Source organism: Trichechus manatus, unplaced genomic scaffold, assembly GCF_000243295.1.
Source record: "Trichechus manatus latirostris isolate Lorelei unplaced genomic scaffold, TriManLat1.0 scaffold00194, whole genome shotgun sequence".
In the NCBI taxonomy this organism is placed as follows: domain Eukaryota; kingdom Metazoa; phylum Chordata; class Mammalia; order Sirenia; family Trichechidae; genus Trichechus; species Trichechus manatus.
In genome coordinates this window covers 3,459,421-3,477,033 of record NW_004444130.1, presented here as the reverse complement: position 1 = coordinate 3,477,033, position 17,613 = coordinate 3,459,421, and the positions used below count along the sequence as shown (strand labels likewise).

The 17,613-nt window shown below is 40.8% G+C and overlaps 1 protein-coding gene across 1 annotated transcript in view; it reads left to right on the top strand.

Annotated features, from left to right (window-relative positions):
* The window catches only part of TMEM231 (transmembrane protein 231), a 25,814-nt gene extending 9,094 nt beyond the window's left edge, over positions 1-16,720 (top strand). Inside the window, exons 3-7 of the mRNA XM_004387825.2 lie at positions 5,306-5,434; positions 5,781-5,924; positions 8,229-8,310; positions 14,768-14,873; positions 15,559-16,720. Of these exons, the coding sequence (XP_004387882.1) occupies positions 5,306-5,434; positions 5,781-5,924; positions 8,229-8,310; positions 14,768-14,873; positions 15,559-15,739 (642 nt within the window). The 3' untranslated portion in view covers positions 15,740-16,720. The remainder of the gene's footprint in view (positions 1-5,305; positions 5,435-5,780; positions 5,925-8,228; positions 8,311-14,767; positions 14,874-15,558) is intronic.
* The last annotated feature ends 893 nt before the right edge of the window (positions 16,721-17,613 follow it).

Sequence of the window (17,613 nt, the reverse complement as noted above, 5' to 3'; positions counted from 1 at the left end):
TATTATTCTTGGCTGGCAATTTTTTTCTTTCAAGGTTTTGTATATGTTATCCCATTGCCTTCTTGCCTGCATGGTTTCTGCCGAATAATCCGAGCTTAGTATTATTGTTTCTTCTCTGTATGTGACTTTTTGTTTTTCTCTAGCTGCTCTTAGGATTCTTTGTCTTTGGTTTTAGCGAGTGTGATTATGATATGCCTTGGTGATTTTCTTTTGGGGTCTATCCTGTATGGGGTTCGTTGAGCTTCTTGGTTGGTCAGCTTTTCATCTTTCATGATATTTGGAAGTTTTCTGTCAGCAATTCTTCAATGATTCTCTCTGTGTTTTCTGTTTTCTCCCTGTTCTGGAACTCCGATCACTCGCAGATTTTTGCTTTTGATTGTATGCCACATAATTCTCAGAGTTTCTTCATTTTTCTTCGTTCTTTTTTCTGATTTTTCCTCAGAGTTGTATCCAAGTGTTTGTCTTCAGTTTCACTGATCCTGTCTTCCATTGTTTGAAACCTGCTCCTCAGCCCTTCTATGACACTGTTCATTTCTGAAATCTTGTTGTTTATCTTTTGGATTTTTAATTGTTGTTTTTGTATGATATGTAGTTGTGAATTTGTTTTAGCATTTTGTTCCTGTATTATTTTCTTGAATTCGTCCTTTTTTTTGGTCTGTATTTTCCATGAATTTGTGTGCCTTTTCCATGAATTTGTCTATTTTTTCCTCACTTTTGTCTGCTTTTTGCTTCCACTCTTGGATAATTCTGAATATTAGAGATTTGAATTCCCTATCAGTTAGGTCTAGTGCCTTTTCTTCTACTGGAAGGTCATCTGGTGTTTTATTTTGGACTCCTACTGGAACCATCCTGTCCTGTTTTTGTAAATGTTTTGATATTGTCTGCTGTCTTCAGGGCATTCAGTGGTTTTTTTCCTCATTTATTGATTGTAGATTTGTTTGTTTTGTCCTGCTATTTTGTTTTATTTGGTTACATCTTAGCAGGCAGAATGTGCATTCTTTGTTGTTTCCTCGTCTGTGGACATACTTTTCACCTCCTTCTCCAATGGGAAGAGTCAGTCACTCAGTTATGGTACAGCAGGGCAGGTCCAGCTGAAGGGGAGTTGCTGTGATGGGTTGTTTGTGGCACATACCAGGGCTGACAGTGCGGACCAGGAATAAGTGCAGGGCAGGTTCCAGTAGGCTGTACCTGTGCTGCTTGGGAGTGTGATGTTCAGTGCACAGTGCAGGTAGGCAGGAAGGAGGGGGTACATTGTGATGTGTGGAGCTAAGATGGGTATGGGAAAGATGAGAGAGAGGAAAGAGGAACAGGAGCCAAAAACATACACACAAACGAAAGAGAGTGCTAAGGGAGCTTGCTATTGGAGTGGAGAGATGAGAGACTGAGAAATGGGGAAAAACAGAAATGAAAAAAAAAGAAAAAGGGTGAATGAAAAAAATGAATAATTTGAGAAACTGGAAATGAAGAAAGACAAAAATGGAATAAGAGAGAAAAAACCAAAAAAACAAAACAGAACAAAAAAAGCAGAAAAAAAGAAATGCTCCCAGGGATGTCCCTGTGCGTCTGCACAGAGTAAGAGAGTAGCTTCCAAGCCGCGTGGTACTGTCCGGCTAGAAGTGGCTCCCAAGCTGAGAAAAGAAAAAGAAAACAAACAAATCAAACCAGAACAAATCAGAGCAAACAAACAAACAAAAAATCCCCAGGGGTCCCACCGGCATGGTAGCACTGGCCGGGAATCAGTTTCACAGTTGAGCAGTGTCTCATAGCCTTTCAGGAAGAAGCAAAGATGGCGCATGGAGCCAGGTATTTGAGAGAAAAGAGGTGGAGTTGGTGAGAGGTAAGGAAGAAATCTAAAGAAGCGGAAAAAAGCAACACCAGCAGCCGATAGAAGGCACTGAGGGAGCCAGCCAGTGAGAGCGGGTGGAATCCAAATGGTACTGGGGTGAAGCTGGTGCTTCCCGGCCAGGAGACTGTGGCTGCAGGAAGCAGAGGAGGCTAAGTGGGGGTGAAGAAGGGTGGGGGGTGGGAAAGTCTCTATCGCCGGTTACTGGCTGTTCTGTCTCCTGCTGGAAGCTCCAGGAAGCTGCTTTCTCATACCCGCTGTTTGCTGATCTCTGGTAAGAGTCCAAGATGGCAGATCTGTGCTGAGGTAGCTGATAGGGGACCTCTGCATGTATATCTCCTCGCTGTCTGTTCTTGGTCAGTTTCTTATTCCATTTAGTGCTTGGCTGAGTTCTTTATCTCTTCATTTGATGCTTAGGGTTTCAGGATTGACGTGTGACTCTATTTGTCTTAGTTTTTCTGATCTTTGCTGTGGAGGGACGGCGTGGTGCTTCTGACTATACCGCCATATTACCCAGAAGTCCCATTGTTTGAATTCTTTACAGTTGCTTCCATGGGTGTTGATTGTGGATCCATGTAAAATGAAATCCTTTACAACTTCAGTCTTTTCTGCATTTATCATGATGTTGCTTATTGGTCCAGTAGTGAGGATTTTCTTTTTTTTTTATGTTGAGGTGTAATCCATACTGAAAGCTGTAGTCTTTGATCTTCATCAGTAAGTGCTTCAAATCCTCTTCATTTTCAGCAAGCAAGGTTGTATCATCTGTACATTGCAGGTTGTTAATGAGTCTTCATCCAATCCTGATGTCATGTTCTTCTTCATATATTCCAGCTTCTTGAATTATTTGCTCAACATACGGATTGAATAAGTATGGTGAAAGGATACAACCCTGACACACACCTTTTCTGATTTTAAACTGTTCAGTATCCCCTTGTTCTATTCAAATGACTGCCTCTTGGTCTATGTACAGGTTCCTCGTGAGCACAATTAGGTGTTTTGGAATACCCGTTCTTCACAATATTATCCATAATTTGTTATGAGCCACCCAGTCAAATGCCTTTCCATAATCCATAATACACAGGTAAACATTTTTCTGGTATTCTCTGCTTTCTGCCAAGATACATCTGGTATCAGCAATGATATCCCCATTCCACATCCTGGTCTGAATACCGCTTGAATTTCTGGCAATTCCCTGTTGATGTACTGCTGCAACCATTTTTTTAAATTACCTTCAGTGAAATTTTACTTGTATGTGATATTAATGATATTATTTGATAATTTCCACATTCCACAGAATCACCTTTCTTTGGAATGGGCACATATATGGATCTCGTCCAGTCAGTTGGCAAGGTAGCTGTGTTCCACATTTCTTGGCATAGATATGTGAGTGCTTCCCGTATTGCATCTGTTTGTTGAAACATCTCAGTTAATATTCTGTCATTTCCTGGAGCCTTGTTTTTCACCAGTGCCTCTAGTGCAGCTTGGACTTCGTCATTCAGTACCATCGGTTCTTGATCGTTTGCGGCCTCCTGAAATGGTTGAACATTGCCCAGTTCTTTTTGGTGCAGTGACTCTGTGTATTCCTTCCATTTTCTTTTGATGGTTCCTGCATCAGTCAGTATTTTGCCCATAGAATCCTTTAATATTGCAACTCGAGGCTTGAATTTTTTCTTCAGCTCTTTCAGCTTGGGAAATGCTAAGTGTATTCTTCCCTTTTGGTTTTCTAACTCCAGGTCTTTGCACATTTCATTATAATACTTTACTTTGTCTTCTCAAGCCACCCTTTGACATTTTCTATTCAGCTCTTTTAGTTAATCATTTCGTCTGTTAGCTTTAGCTGCTGTACTTTCAAGAGCAAGTTTCAGAGTCTCTTCTGACATCCATTTTGGTCTTCTCTTTCTTCTCTGTCTTTTTAATGACCTTTTGCTTTCTTCATGTATGATGACCTTGATGTCATCCCACAGCTCGTCTGGTCTTCAGTCATTAGCGTTCAGTGCATCAGATCTATTCTTGAGATGGTGTCTTAGTTATCTAATGCTGTTATAACAGAAATACCACAAGTATATGGCTTTAACAAAGAGAAATTTATTTCCTCACAGTGAAGTGGGCTAAAAGTCCAAATTCAGAGTGTCAGCTCCAGGGGGAGGCTTTCTGTCTCTGTTGGCTCTAGAGGAAGGTCTTTTTCTCATCAATTTTCCCCTGGACTAGGAGCTTCTCTGCGCAGGAACCCTAGGTCCAAAGGACGTGCTCTGCTCCCGGCACTGCTTTCTTGGTGGTATGAGGTCACCCTGTCTCTCTGCTTGCTTCTCTCTTTTATATCCCAAAAGAAACCAGCTCAAGACACAATCCAATCCCATAGATTGAGTCCTGGCTCATCAACACAACTGCTGCCCATCCCCCCTCATTAACATCATAGAGGCAGGATTTATAACACATAGAAGAATCACACCAGATGACAAAATGGTGGACAATCACACAATACCAGGAATCATGGTCTGGCGAAATTGATATACACAATTTTGGGGGACAAAATTCAGTCCATGACAGATGATCTCTAAATTCAGGTGGGATATATTCAAGGTCATACTTTGGCTCTTGTGGACTTGTTTTAATTTTTTTCATTTTCAACTTAAACTTGCATGTGAACAGTTGATCGTTTGTTCTGCATTTGGCCTCTGGCCTTGTTCCGACTGATGATATTGAGCTTCTCCAGCATCTCTTTCCACAGATGTAGTGGATTTGATTCCTGTGTATTCTATCCGGCAAGGTCCACATGTATAGTCACCATTTATGTTGCTGAGAAAAGGTGTTTGCAGTGAATAAGTCGTTGGTCTTACAAAATTCTATCATGCAATCTCCCATGTCGTTTCTGTCACCAAGGCCATATCTTCCAACTACTGATCCTTCTTCGTTTCTAACTTTCACATTCCAATCACCAGTAATTATCAATTCATCTTGATTGCACATTTGATTAGTTTCTGTTAAGTTTATTTAGGTAATGCATAATGATTAGGGTAAAGCATTTAACTATGTATTTTCTTCTATTCTGAAAAGTTGATTTCTAGAGAAATATAAGACAATTCTGATGTGCTATTTAAATTTTCCTTACAAACTAGGCATGATTAAAAAAAAAAAAGAAAAGAAAAACAAAACCAAAAAAAGAGGTCAAATGAGGCCATTGAAAGAGGTGCTTATTGCTCTTGCTGTTGCCATTTCAAGTTCTCATCCAGTTTGGCCCTTGAACGTTTGAGCAGCAAAGTATGTAGTTCCAGGGCCATGCACATTGTGTGTGTTTTTCCCAATATGATTCACCTACAACTGTTCATTTTCTTTCTTTTTCATTTGGTGAGAGAGATAATGCCTGCGTACAGCAGGATAGTGGGTCATTATATATAGCAGTGATATGGATTCTTCGTGAACTTACTAAGAACCCGGTTAACTGGCCCTCTTTGGGTTTTCTAGACTAGAGAAGAAGACAAGAATCAGGATGGGAAAATAGACATGTTACATTTTAAACTGGAGCTTCCCCTGCAGTCCACGGAGCATGTTCTTGGTGTGCAGCTCATCTTAACTTTCTCCTACCAGTTGCACGTGAGTTGATTCGTTAGGGAGGCCCGTCCTCTCTCTCTTCTCGCTCTTTGCCTTTAATTGAACAGACCCCTCCTTCTGATTTCTATGAATATCCTTTCTGAGAAGACTCTTTTCTGAGGTATAGTTTGGGATTTAATTTAGGCAAATTGTATATTTCTCATCCATGTCATATTAATTAATATGAGCTATTAGTAGTTTAGAGGGTTCTGAGCAGAGTGCTTCCTGCATGGCTCACCTGAGTATGTGAGGGACCGTTAGGTTGCAACCCCAGACAGATGACTCTTAGAGCCCAGAGCCCTTCCAGTCTGACCACAGTGTGTATTGTCTCTACTTCTGATGATTTCAGAGGATGTCGACGTTTGTGATGCAGAGCATGGCATTTCTGCAGTCCTCCTTCGCTGTTCCGGGGTCCCAGTTGTATGTGAATGGAGATCTGAAGCTGCAGCAGAAGGAGCCCCTAAGCTCTGGTGGCTTAGATGTGCGGTACAATGTAAGGATGCTTCTTGTTGTCCAACCCCTTTGTTTCTATATGTTAATGTTTATCAAGTTCTTTGAGGAGGGAAAAATGAATGTTGGAAATAGCATTTTTCTGTTGGGTGGCATAGAAGAGGACTTCTGAGAAATTCTTACCATGAATTTTTTCACAATATGGAAACACCCATAACAAGAGAAGAGATTAAAAAGGTAATTAAAAAAACTTCCAACGAAAGAAAGAAAATATATATATATATGTATGTGTATATGTATATATGAAAACAGCTACACCTATTTTTACACCTTGACAAGAAAAAAATCAATTTTTGTCTTTATCAGATAACTAATTTCTTTATTGTTTTCAGTTACACACACAGGGTATATTCCAAGTGATCGTTTTTAGTTCATGTAAAACATTTCAAAAATAATATTAGCCACTGTTTATTGAGCATGTAATATATGCCAACTCTGTTAAGAGGTTTATGTGTATCATGTCTTTTAATCATCAGAGCAACCTCATGAGATGCCTACAGTTGTCATTTCCAAGCTCTCCAGCTGCTTGTCCTACCACTTTCCATCTTGCTCCTTCCCAGCCACACTGGCGTTTTTGCTGTTCTTTGAACCCATGAAGCAGCTCCTGCCTCAGGGCTTTTGCACATACCATTCCCTCTGCCAGGTATCCACATGGCTTATTCTACTACCCCATTCTGGTCCCTGTTCAGTGTCATCTGAACACTGGTCTTTCCCTGACCTTTCTTTCTCAACTAGCATTCCCCCCTCCATGTGTCATCCCTCACCCAGATTTATTTTTCTTACTGCCACCTGACATATCAAAGTTATGTTTTTATTTTGTTTATTTGCTGTCTCTCCCTCCGTGTTAAAAGCACTGACATCTTGTATGTCTGACACATTGTAAGCACTCAGACGTATTTGTTAAAAGAATGAACTCTCATTTTACACATGAGGAAACTTGGGTTTACAGGGATTAATTACTTTTCGCAAAGTCCCACAGCTTAAAAGTAAAGAAGGAGGAACTATCTGCCTGAGTTCAGAAGTCATGTATCTAATCACTTGTTCCTAACCTTTATCTTAACACAAAGGGGACCATGTCAGTTGGATTGGTGTTTTAGTTATCTAGTGCTACTGTAACAGAAATAGCACAAGTGTGTGGCTTTAAGAAACAGAAATTTATTTTCTCACGGTTTAGGAGGCTAGAAGTTTGAATTCAGGCCGCTGGCTCTAGAATAATGCCTTCTTTCTCTCCCCTGGAGGAAGGTCCTTCTCTCTTCAGCTTCTGCTTCCTGGTTCCTTGGAGATCTCTATGTGTCTTGGCAGTTATCTTACCTCACGCAGCTCTGCTTCTCTTTGTTAACCTCTTATTTCTCAAAAGAGAGTGACTCAAAACACACCCTACACTAATCCTGCCTCATTAACATAACAAAGACAACCCATTCCCAAATGGGATTATAACCACAGGCAGAGAGGTTAGGATTTATAACACATATTTTGGGGGAACACAATTCAATCCATAACAGTTGGGCTCCTTTAGAAGCTGAGAAGGATATATTAGCAATTATTAGAGGCATAAATCAGGACTGTTCTAGATCAACCAGGAAGTATAGTTACCCTAGCTATAGTAGGGAGCCCTGGTGGCAAAGTGGTTAAGAGCTCAGGCTGCTAACCAAAAGGTCAAGAGTTCAAATCCACCAGCCACTCTTTGGAAACCCTATGGGGCAGTTCTACTCTGTCCTGTAGGGTCACTGTGAGTCGGAATCAGCAACAACAAGAAGCTATAATAAACATAATTTTTTTTTAAAAAAGGAACTATAAGATAAACTTTATAACACACTGTTGATTAAAAAGTTTACGTATCAGATTATATCAGTGGGAATATAATATTCAAGGGCAGGAAATCCTTTCCTTCTTTGAAGGATTAGTATGCTTACTATTTTCATTTCTTCCTATTTCAATCTCTACATTTGAAAGAGACAAACTAGAGAGAGTCCAGAAAAGAACAAGAGAAAGATGAAGAATTATTTCTCTCATTGGAATTGAGAGGGGTATTTTATGAACATCTTTAAAACCTGTAAACGGTGCATATTAACCCCCTGTTTCCATCCCCACAAAGGAAAAGAGTGAAATTAAATGGACTTAAATTGTTGCAAGAGAAAGTTTAATCATCCTTGAAGATTATTGACTCTGGAATAGCCCACCAAGAACAAGAGAGTATGTTCTGGGATTAGCTTGTGTGGACAGGAGGGTAAAAAGAATAGAGGTGAAGCAGCTCGGGCACTCACACTGTTTCCTCCTTTGATCCTAGGTGTCTGTCGTCAGTGGGACCAGCCCTTTTGCCTATGACTATGACCTCACCCACATTGTTGCTGCCTACCAGGAAAGGAATGGTGAGTCTTGGGTGGAGTTCATTCAGCCCCTGCTCAGGAACTTTCCAGGTTAATGGGAGCAATGGAGGGAAACAGTTGAAATCCTTGTCGGGATGAAAATGTCAAACCAGTGAACACTCGGTCATGGAATGCAAGTGGACTACCCAGGATTTGTCTATTCTTCCCCCCAGGCTACACCTATGGTCCGGCAGGTTAGTAGTGATGATTAATTGCCATATTCATCCCACCACTGACTTAATTGAGTAGCTCCCCTCAGCACATCTGTAAAAGAAGGCATAGACAAATTGTTGTGCGTACTTTTCAGAGGAAAGAAGATAATATGGTTGACTTATGCCATATTAGCAGTCCAAGTAGGAGAATGGAAGCGTGAAAGGTTCTGGCCAAAAGGCAGGGTGTCTTTATCCCTTACACAGGAGATGCTCTTAGGACCATCCACGTACTCTTGTGCTTGACTCAGTACCTTTGGTTGGTTGGTGGTCTGAGGTTTTCTCTAAAGGTACCCAAGTGTTACATGGCAACCAGACACCATGGATATTAGACACAGACATTTAACAAGTTGGGGGACGACTGCTGTTCCAGTTTCTTCTTCCTGATTGTATGTAATACGTTGTCAGCATTATTCCAGTAATAAAGGAAATTTAAAAAACAAAACTAAACAACATTGGCCTACACATCAACTTTTTTTTCTTTATTTCTTCCAGTCTTTGTCCATATGCAGTTTTTATATACTGTGTGTATATATATATATATAGTGTGTGTATATATATGTATATATATACACACACATACAGCACTATCATAGTAGAGATACTTTGGGATCCACTTTGGTTTTTTTAAAGTGGACTTTATTTTTTAAAGCAGTTTTAGATTTACAGAAAAATCATGTTGTAAGTACAGGAAGTACCCATATGTCCCCCTCCCCACATATGCTGTTTTTCCTATTGACATCTTGTGCTCCTGTGATACATTTGTTCGAATTGATTAATGGTTAAACCAATATTGATACATTATTATTAATTAAAGTCCACAGTTTACATTAAGGTTCATTCTTTGTGTTGTACAGTCCTATGGGTTTTGACAAATGCATAATGTCATGTGTCCACTATACAATATCATACAGAAGAGTTTCGCTGCCATAAAAATGAACTGTGCTCCACCTGTTTATCCCTTCCCCCACCAAACTCCTCGCAACCACTGATCGTTTCACTGTCTCTATAGTTTTGACTTTCCAGAATGTCATACAATTGGAATCATCGAATTGTTTTTATTTAACTTTGTAATATAAATATTCCCTCACACTGCTGCAAAGTTCTAATTGGTGTTATTTTTAATGGCAGCACAGTATTCTTTCATTTAGCTATTTGGCAAATGTAAAAGAACACGTAGACTGTTTCAAGTTTTTGACATTGTAAAAATGGTGTGAGGGTGTAGTTTGACCTCTTCTAACTTCAGAAGGGAGAAGGAGAATCAAGATCAACAGCCCAGCTGATTCCTATGAGGCGGAGGTGAGACACGCCTCCTCTCTCCACCATCTTTACCAATTCTGACACCAACCATCCCTTCCACAGCACTCTCTACTCCTCTGCTGGGTTCGATAATTCATTGCAGTGGCCACACAGAACTCACAGACAATACTCACGATTATAGGATTTATTAGGGAAGTAACAGGTTATAATTAAGGTTGAGGGACACCCAGGATATAATTGTTCCACCAGGACATCCTCTTCTCAGTGGCGTTCACAGGCAGGCCTCTCTCTGGCCCTGGGCATCTGCCCTTTTCAGGCAAGTGTTACAGAGCTCTTTTAGCTCTGCCAATAAGTACCCCAAGGCATCCCACTCTGCCAGTCAGCTGCAGTCCAGAGGCACTCAGCTTTCTCACTCTGTGGGCAAGGAAGCCCACTGCACTGTCTCCTGCCAGTCTCTCCTGGCTTGGTGGTAGTGGGATCCTCTCTTTCCCACCTCTGGCATGGCTTACCCCAAGCCCAGCGAGATGGCAAAAGTGACCATTCCTCTTGGTGCGCCACAGTTAGTGCATTCGCACAGTCCCACCCAATCACCTGGGTGGAAGTTATAAGACCGTGGCGAGAAAGTCCACACGAAAAGATCCATCACACCTCAGACATAAGTATTTTAATGTATTTTAACAAATATTGTGTGAACAACTTTGCACATGCTTTTTTCTTTCAAAGGAAGTAGTTTTTATTTTTTTATTGTAAAAAATAGAGATGACATCAATACGTATATAAAACTTCAACATTTTAACAGCAAAAAGACAAATAACCCAATCATAAAATGGGCTAAGGACTTGAATAGACATTTCCCCAAAGAGGACATTCAAATGACCACCAAACACATGAAAAGATGCCCAGTGTCGTTAGCCGTTAGAGAAATGCAAATCAAAACCACAATGAGATATCATTTAACTCCCACTAGGATGGCTCCGATGAAAAACAAAAACAAATGTTGTCGAGGATGTGTGGAAATTGGAGCGCTTATCCATTCCTGGTGGGAATGCAAAATGGTACAACCCTTGTGGAAAACAGTGTGGCAGCTTCTCAAAAAACTAAAAATAGAACTACCATATGACCCAGCATTCCCCTCCTAAGTGTATATCCAAAAGACTAGAAAGCAGAGACTCAGAGGCTTATACGCTAATGTTCATTGCAGCACTGTTCACAATAGCCAAAAGGTGGAAACAACATAAATGCCCCGCAACATGAATGTATAAACAAAATATGGTACATACATACAGTGGAATACTACTCAGTAGGAAAAATGAAGTCTTGATAACGTGCTACAGTATGGATGGAGCTTGAAGACATTTATGCTGAGTGAAATAAGTCAATCACAAAAGGACAAATATTGTATGACCTCACTTATATAAAAAGACAAGAAAAGACAAATGTAAAGATATCATAGTTTATTAGTGATTACCAGAGGTGGAAGGGAGGGGGAAAGGAGGGAGTTAACAGTGATGAAAATATCTAATTGATTAAGGTAGGATTGCACAGCCAGTTATTATAATTGATGTCAATTAGTTGTACACCTGTAAAAAGTTGTATTGGCAAAAGTTGTGAGATAGATATTGTCTTAGTTATCTAGCGCTGCTATCACAGAACTACCCTAAATGGGTGGCTTTAACGAACAGTAATTTATTTTCTCACAGTTTAGGAGACTAGAAGTCCAAATTCAGGGTGCCGGCTGTAGGAGAAGGCTTTCTCTCTCTGTCTGCTCTGGAAGAAAGTCCTTGTCTCTTTGGAACTTCTGCTTCTGGAAGATCTTATGGCTTGGCATCTCTCTGCCCTCATCTCTGCTTCTTTTGCTTGCTTGTTTAATCTCTGTCATATCTCAAAAGAGATTGACTCAAGATGCACCTTATACTAATCCTGTCTCATTAACGTAATAAAGACAACCCATTCCCAAATGGCATTATAACCACAGGCATAGAAGTTAAGATTTACAACACATATTTTGAGAGGGAACAGTTTAATCCATAACAGATACATTTACAACAACGACAAAAAAAAAAAAGAATAGCTGCTGAGGCTGCTTATGTACAACCAAACACCTCATGGGATTTTGTTCCTTGGTTTGGCGGTTTAGGGTCATGATTTCATGGGACACTTCAGTTAACTGGCCTAATAATGTATTTAGTGCTTCTGTTCTACCTCCTAGTTTGTTGTTTAGTGCCTAGGGTCTTAAGCTTGCAAGCTACCATCCAAGGCACAACTGGTCTCTGTACGCCTGAAGCATAGAGGAATAAGGAGAGTCAGGAATAGGAGGATCTGGAATGTTCCTTAGAAGCAAGGATGGCAAGACTTTTTCTCACATAATTTGGACATGTTATCAGGAGGGACCAGTCCTTGGAGAAGGACATTATGCTCGGTAAAGTGGAAGGTCAGCAAAAAAGAGGAAGACCCTCAATGAGATGGATTGACACAGTGACTACAGCAATAAGCTCAAGCATGACAGCAATTGTGAGGATGGCACGGGACCGGGCACTGTTTCATTCTGTTGTACATAGGGTCACTGTGAGTCAGAACCGGCTCTGCAGCACCTAACAACAACATGGAATATGTGACTAATTGCCTCCATGAACAATTGCCTCCTTTGCTATGAGACCAGAAGAACTCGATGGTGCCTAGCTACCATTACTGAGTGTTTTAATCAAAGATTCTATAGAAGAATCCTGATCAAAATGGGGAAGATGCAGAACAGAATTTCAAATTCTCATGGACTGTCATGGATTGAATGATGTCCCTCGAAAATGTGTGTCAGTTTGGCTAGTCCATGATTCCCGGTACTGTGTGATCACCATTTTGTCATCTGATGTAATTTTCCTATGTGTTGTAAATCCTACCTCTATGATGTTAATGAGGTGGGATTAGCAGCAGTTATGTTAATGAGGCAGGATTCAATCTACAAGATTAGGTTGTGTTTTAAACGAATCTCTTTTGAGATATAAAAGAGGGAAGTGAGCAGAGACATGTGGGGACCTCATACCACCAAGAAATATGAGCCAGGAGAACAGGGCATCCTTTGGACCCAGGGTCCCTATTCTGAGAAGCTCCTTGAAGGGGGAAGATTGATGACAAGCACCTTCTCCCAGAGCCAGCAGAGAGAGAAAGCCTTCCGCTGGAGCTAACACCCTGAATTCGGACATCTAGCCTCCTAGACTGTGAGAGAATAAGTTTTTCTTTGTTAAAGCCATCCATTTGTGGTATTTCTGTTATAGCAGCACTAGATAACTAAGCCATGGACTCTAGACTTTCTGGAGCCATGAACTATTGCCCTGAGATAATCATTAAACTTTAAACCAAAAGTATCCCCTGAAGTCATCTTAAAACTGAGCAGTAGTTTAGCTAAGCTAGTAGAAAAGGTCTGCCTTGAGCATTTTGCTATTTTAAGATCTATCTATATGGGATCAAATTGACAACAGCAATTGGAAAGATTAGATAGGACCTACCTCAGGGGGCAGTGAGTTTATGTTAATGGAGGAGGAACAACTCAAAAGGAAGGTGAGAATTGGTTACACAACCCAAAGAATGTAATCAATGTCACTGAATTTATATGTAGAAACTGTTGAATTGATGTATGTTTTGCTGTGTATATCCTCAACAACAACAATAAAATAAAAGGGATAGATAGATAGTAACACATTTGCCAAGTGGACGTTTGTCACTTGTACAATTCAGTGAAACCAATTAAATCAGTCAATGTTGTGCAACCATCACTAATATCCATTGCCATGTATCCCATGCCCATAAATAAAAACTCGGTGTTAACTAGACAAAGATTTCCCACTTTCCCCTTCCCTCCTGCCCCTGGTAACCACTGTTAAACTCTGATCTCTATACATTTACCTATTTTAAGTGTTTTGTATTAGTGAAATTATATTATATTTGTCCTTTTGTGATTGACTTATTTTACTCAACATGTTTTCAAGGTGTTGTCACATACATCAAATTTCATTTTTCTTTATGACAGAATAGTATTCCATTGTATGTGTATACCACATTTTGTTTATTCATTCATCTGTTGATGGACATTTGGGTCATTTCCACCTTTTGGCTATTATGATTAGTGCTGCAGTGAACATTGGTGTACATGTATGTGTCTGTTTGAATTACTGCTTTCAAGTCTCAGGTATATATCTAAGAGTGGGATTGCTGGGTCAAATGATAGCTGTATTTTTAACTTTTTGAGGAACTGCCAAACTGTTTCCCACAGCAGCTGTCCCATTCTGCATTCCCACCAGCAGTGGATGAAGGTTCTGATTTCTCTGCATCCTCACCAACATTTGTTATTTTACTTTTTTTAAAAAAAAATTTTATTTTAGCTATTCTAATGGGAGCGAAGTAGTATCTCCTTGTGGTTTTGATTTGCAGCTCCCTGATGACTAATGATGTTGAACCTCTTTTCAACATCTGCACGCTGTCTTTGAATTATTTCTTCGGGATAAGTTCTGAAATGCAGAATTTGCCCCAGGGGTCAAAAGAACATTCCAGATTTAATTGTGTCCCCCAAAAATATGTGTTGTAAATCCTAACCTTTATGCCAGTGGTTATAATCCCATTTGGTTGTGTTTGTTATATTAATGATGCAAGATTAATGTAGGGTGTGTCTTGAGTCAATCTCTTTTGAGATATGACAGAGATTAAACAAGCAAGTGAAAGAAACAGAGATGGGGGGAAGAGAGATGCCAAGCCACATGAAGATCTCCTAGGAGCAGAAGCTCTAAAGAGACAAGGACCTTCTTCCAGAGCCAACAGAGAAAGCTTTCCCTTAGAGCCGGCATCCTAAGTTTGAACTTCTAGCCACATAAACTGTGAGAAAATAAATTTTTGTTTGTTAAAGCCATCCACTGTGATATTTCTGTTGTAGCAGCACTAGATAACTAAAATACCACTCAATGTATTTTGCCATCCATGATTAATGATCCATGATTTGATTGCAGTCACCACCATCCTGATGGACCCTAACCCCATCTGGCTGGTGGGAAGGGCTGCCGAAGCTCCGTTTGTGATTAATGCTGTCATCCGGTACCCTGTGGAAGTCATTGCATATCCTTTCTGTGAACCAATAGTAAGCTCAGTTTCCACCTGTAGAAAAAAGGATCCCTTTGTTGTCCCAAGTAGGAACAGATGTGGTAAGCCTTAGATTAGAAAATACTACAGTGTTATGTTGTGGTTAGCTTCCCTAGAGTTGGCCCCACGCACAATGGAACGAAACGCTGCTCAGTCCTGTGCAATCCCCATAGTCAGCTGGGGAGTATACCGTTGTGATCCATCGGGCTTTTATTGCCTGATTTTTGGAAGTAGATCACCAGATTTTTCTTCCTAGTCTGTCTTCGTCTGGAAGCTTCACTAAAAGCTGTTCAGCGTTATAGCAACATGCAAGCCTCTAAATACAGACGGATGGTGGCTGCGCATAAGGTGCCTTGGCCAGGAATCAAACAGGTCTCCAGCATGAGAGGCAAGAATTTCACCTCTGAACCACCAGTGTCCCACACAAATGACTTTGTGTCTGTCTGCTGTTCATATGGGGGGAAATTTTTCATTTCCTGTTCGTATCTTCTCTCTGAGCAATTCTGGGTCAGAATCATCCAAATGTATGTCTTAATCATCTTTTGTTATCCCTTTTCCCTGAAAGGTATTTGAAACATTTTTGCCATTTCCTGCCTGAGCTAAACCTTAGTTTAATGTTTACTTACAAAGTATCCTCTTGTGACTCCTTAACTGTCTGCACCTATCAACCAGGATTCTGGGAGATGATAAAATTTGCCTGGGTTCAGTATGTCAGTATCCTGCTTATTTTCCTCTGGGTGTTTGAAAGAATCAAAATATTCGTGTTTCAAAATCAGGTGGTGACCACAATCCCCGTAACAGCCGCGCCCCAGGGAGAACTGTATAAGGAGCACTTATCATAAGAAGACAATTTCTACCTCACTGTCACCTTCTGAGAACTCTCACTGCATTTCTGAAAAGAGCCCACGTGCTGGCCTATGTGTTTTTCCCCTCAAAGACACAGTTCTTTCAAATATTTCTCTATACAAATTCCATCTTCTAAGTGCCTACAATATCATCAGGGACTAGTTTGTGGAAATGTTTGAGAACTCAATTTTTGTTTTGTTTTTTGCCCTAGACCTGAATTTCAGGAGCAAACTAGTCAGTTCACATATCTTGGAAAGAGTCCCATCTCTGGTTAAGCAAAGACTTTTCCTTTCTTGAACTAAAGAACCTGCTATGCATTTCTTTCCTATATTGTAAAGTACGTCTTTCTTTTTTCAGGGCTCTCATGATAAATATGCAAATCAGTAGCACTTTCCACTTGTGGACATCTAAATTTCCCATCCAGAACTTTAATTTCTAGAACTGAGAGGCTTTTAACTGGGAGGAGGGGAGATGCAAGTACAAGAGCACGCGTTTGTGCATGAGGGTGGGCAACTTGAGGACAGTAGGACCATCCATCTGCCCTCAGTCGATCACATAGTCATCTGTCATCAGCTCAGCTGAACAGCCCTTTATCCCTGCCTTTCTGTGGCTGGCTCTTTGCCCTGCCTTTTGCCCTCTGTCTGTGCCCCGGGGTAGCAGGCTGCAGTAAGAAGTGCTGTTTCATTCACAGTCCCCTCAGCCACAGTGGAGGAAGTAAGCACTGTAACAACAGGTTCTTTCTCTCTGGCCCTCACCCAACAGCCTAGACACTTGCCTCTCCTCTTCCTTGACAGCCCTCCCCCTTCCTGAAAAGGTTGTGGATGACAAAGTTGCTGTTGTTGGTACTGGCTCCCACTGCCCGACAACCACAGAGTTTATTTGGAGAGCTAGCGGGAAGCCCAGCTACTTGGATTTTCCTTGACTGAGGACCAGCGTGCCCATCAGAGTGGGCAGTTTTGGAAAACACATATGGAGCAGTAAGAGGGTGAAGAGGACGCTAGTCCAGGCAATTCCATCCAGCCTGGTCCCTAGCAGAGTGACATGCAGTCCAGCCGGATAACCCTCAGGCTAAGTGAGTGTCTGAAGGAGAAGAGCTGCTCAGAAGGGGCCTTGGTTACACACTGAAGACTGATTATTCAATCCCGTTTTGTCCTGTAGAAACATGCAGTCTCCTCAGAGGACGATGGGTCTTTCTGATCCCGAGCATCGTTGGCATTAGAAGGACGTGACCTCATGACCCATGCTTCTTTGCCCACTCACAAACACTCCTCAGTGTGTGCCTCAGTTTACCTTGGAGATTCAGTTCTTATTTCCAAAGCACTTTTTTTTTTTTTTTTTTTCCAGGCTGATCAGAGTGTTGGGAACAAAGCTATTTTGAAGTATTCAAGCACAAAAATTCCCTAACACTGGCACCTGTACTTTTCCTTTCATATTTAGGACTGCAAATTTTTTCTTGAGATTTAAACCATGGAAAATTGTTTCTGGTTTAAATCACAGAAAGATAATGGGAATAGTTAAAGATGTATATAAACACTGCTTTGCATTTTATTGTTTTAATGGAAAATTGTGTAAAGAATCCATGATGTTTTGTAACTTTCTAATGAAAAATGTTGAGAATGGAAGGTTGCATGTGAATTTGTGGAGGGAAAGGGGGTTGGAGGGTGAGGGAAGAGCGGGGAGGGCAGAGGTTGCCCACACTTCTCCATGTTACTCACCAGCAGCCTTGCTTTGCCAGGGCACTGCCCACAGACTTGGAGCTTTCGTTAGCTCTTTGGCAAATATCCCCTGGTCCAGCACCAAATAAATGTGAGTTTTCGGTGGAATCCACATGGCATGTGGAAACCACAGGCTGGAAAATTACAACCATGTC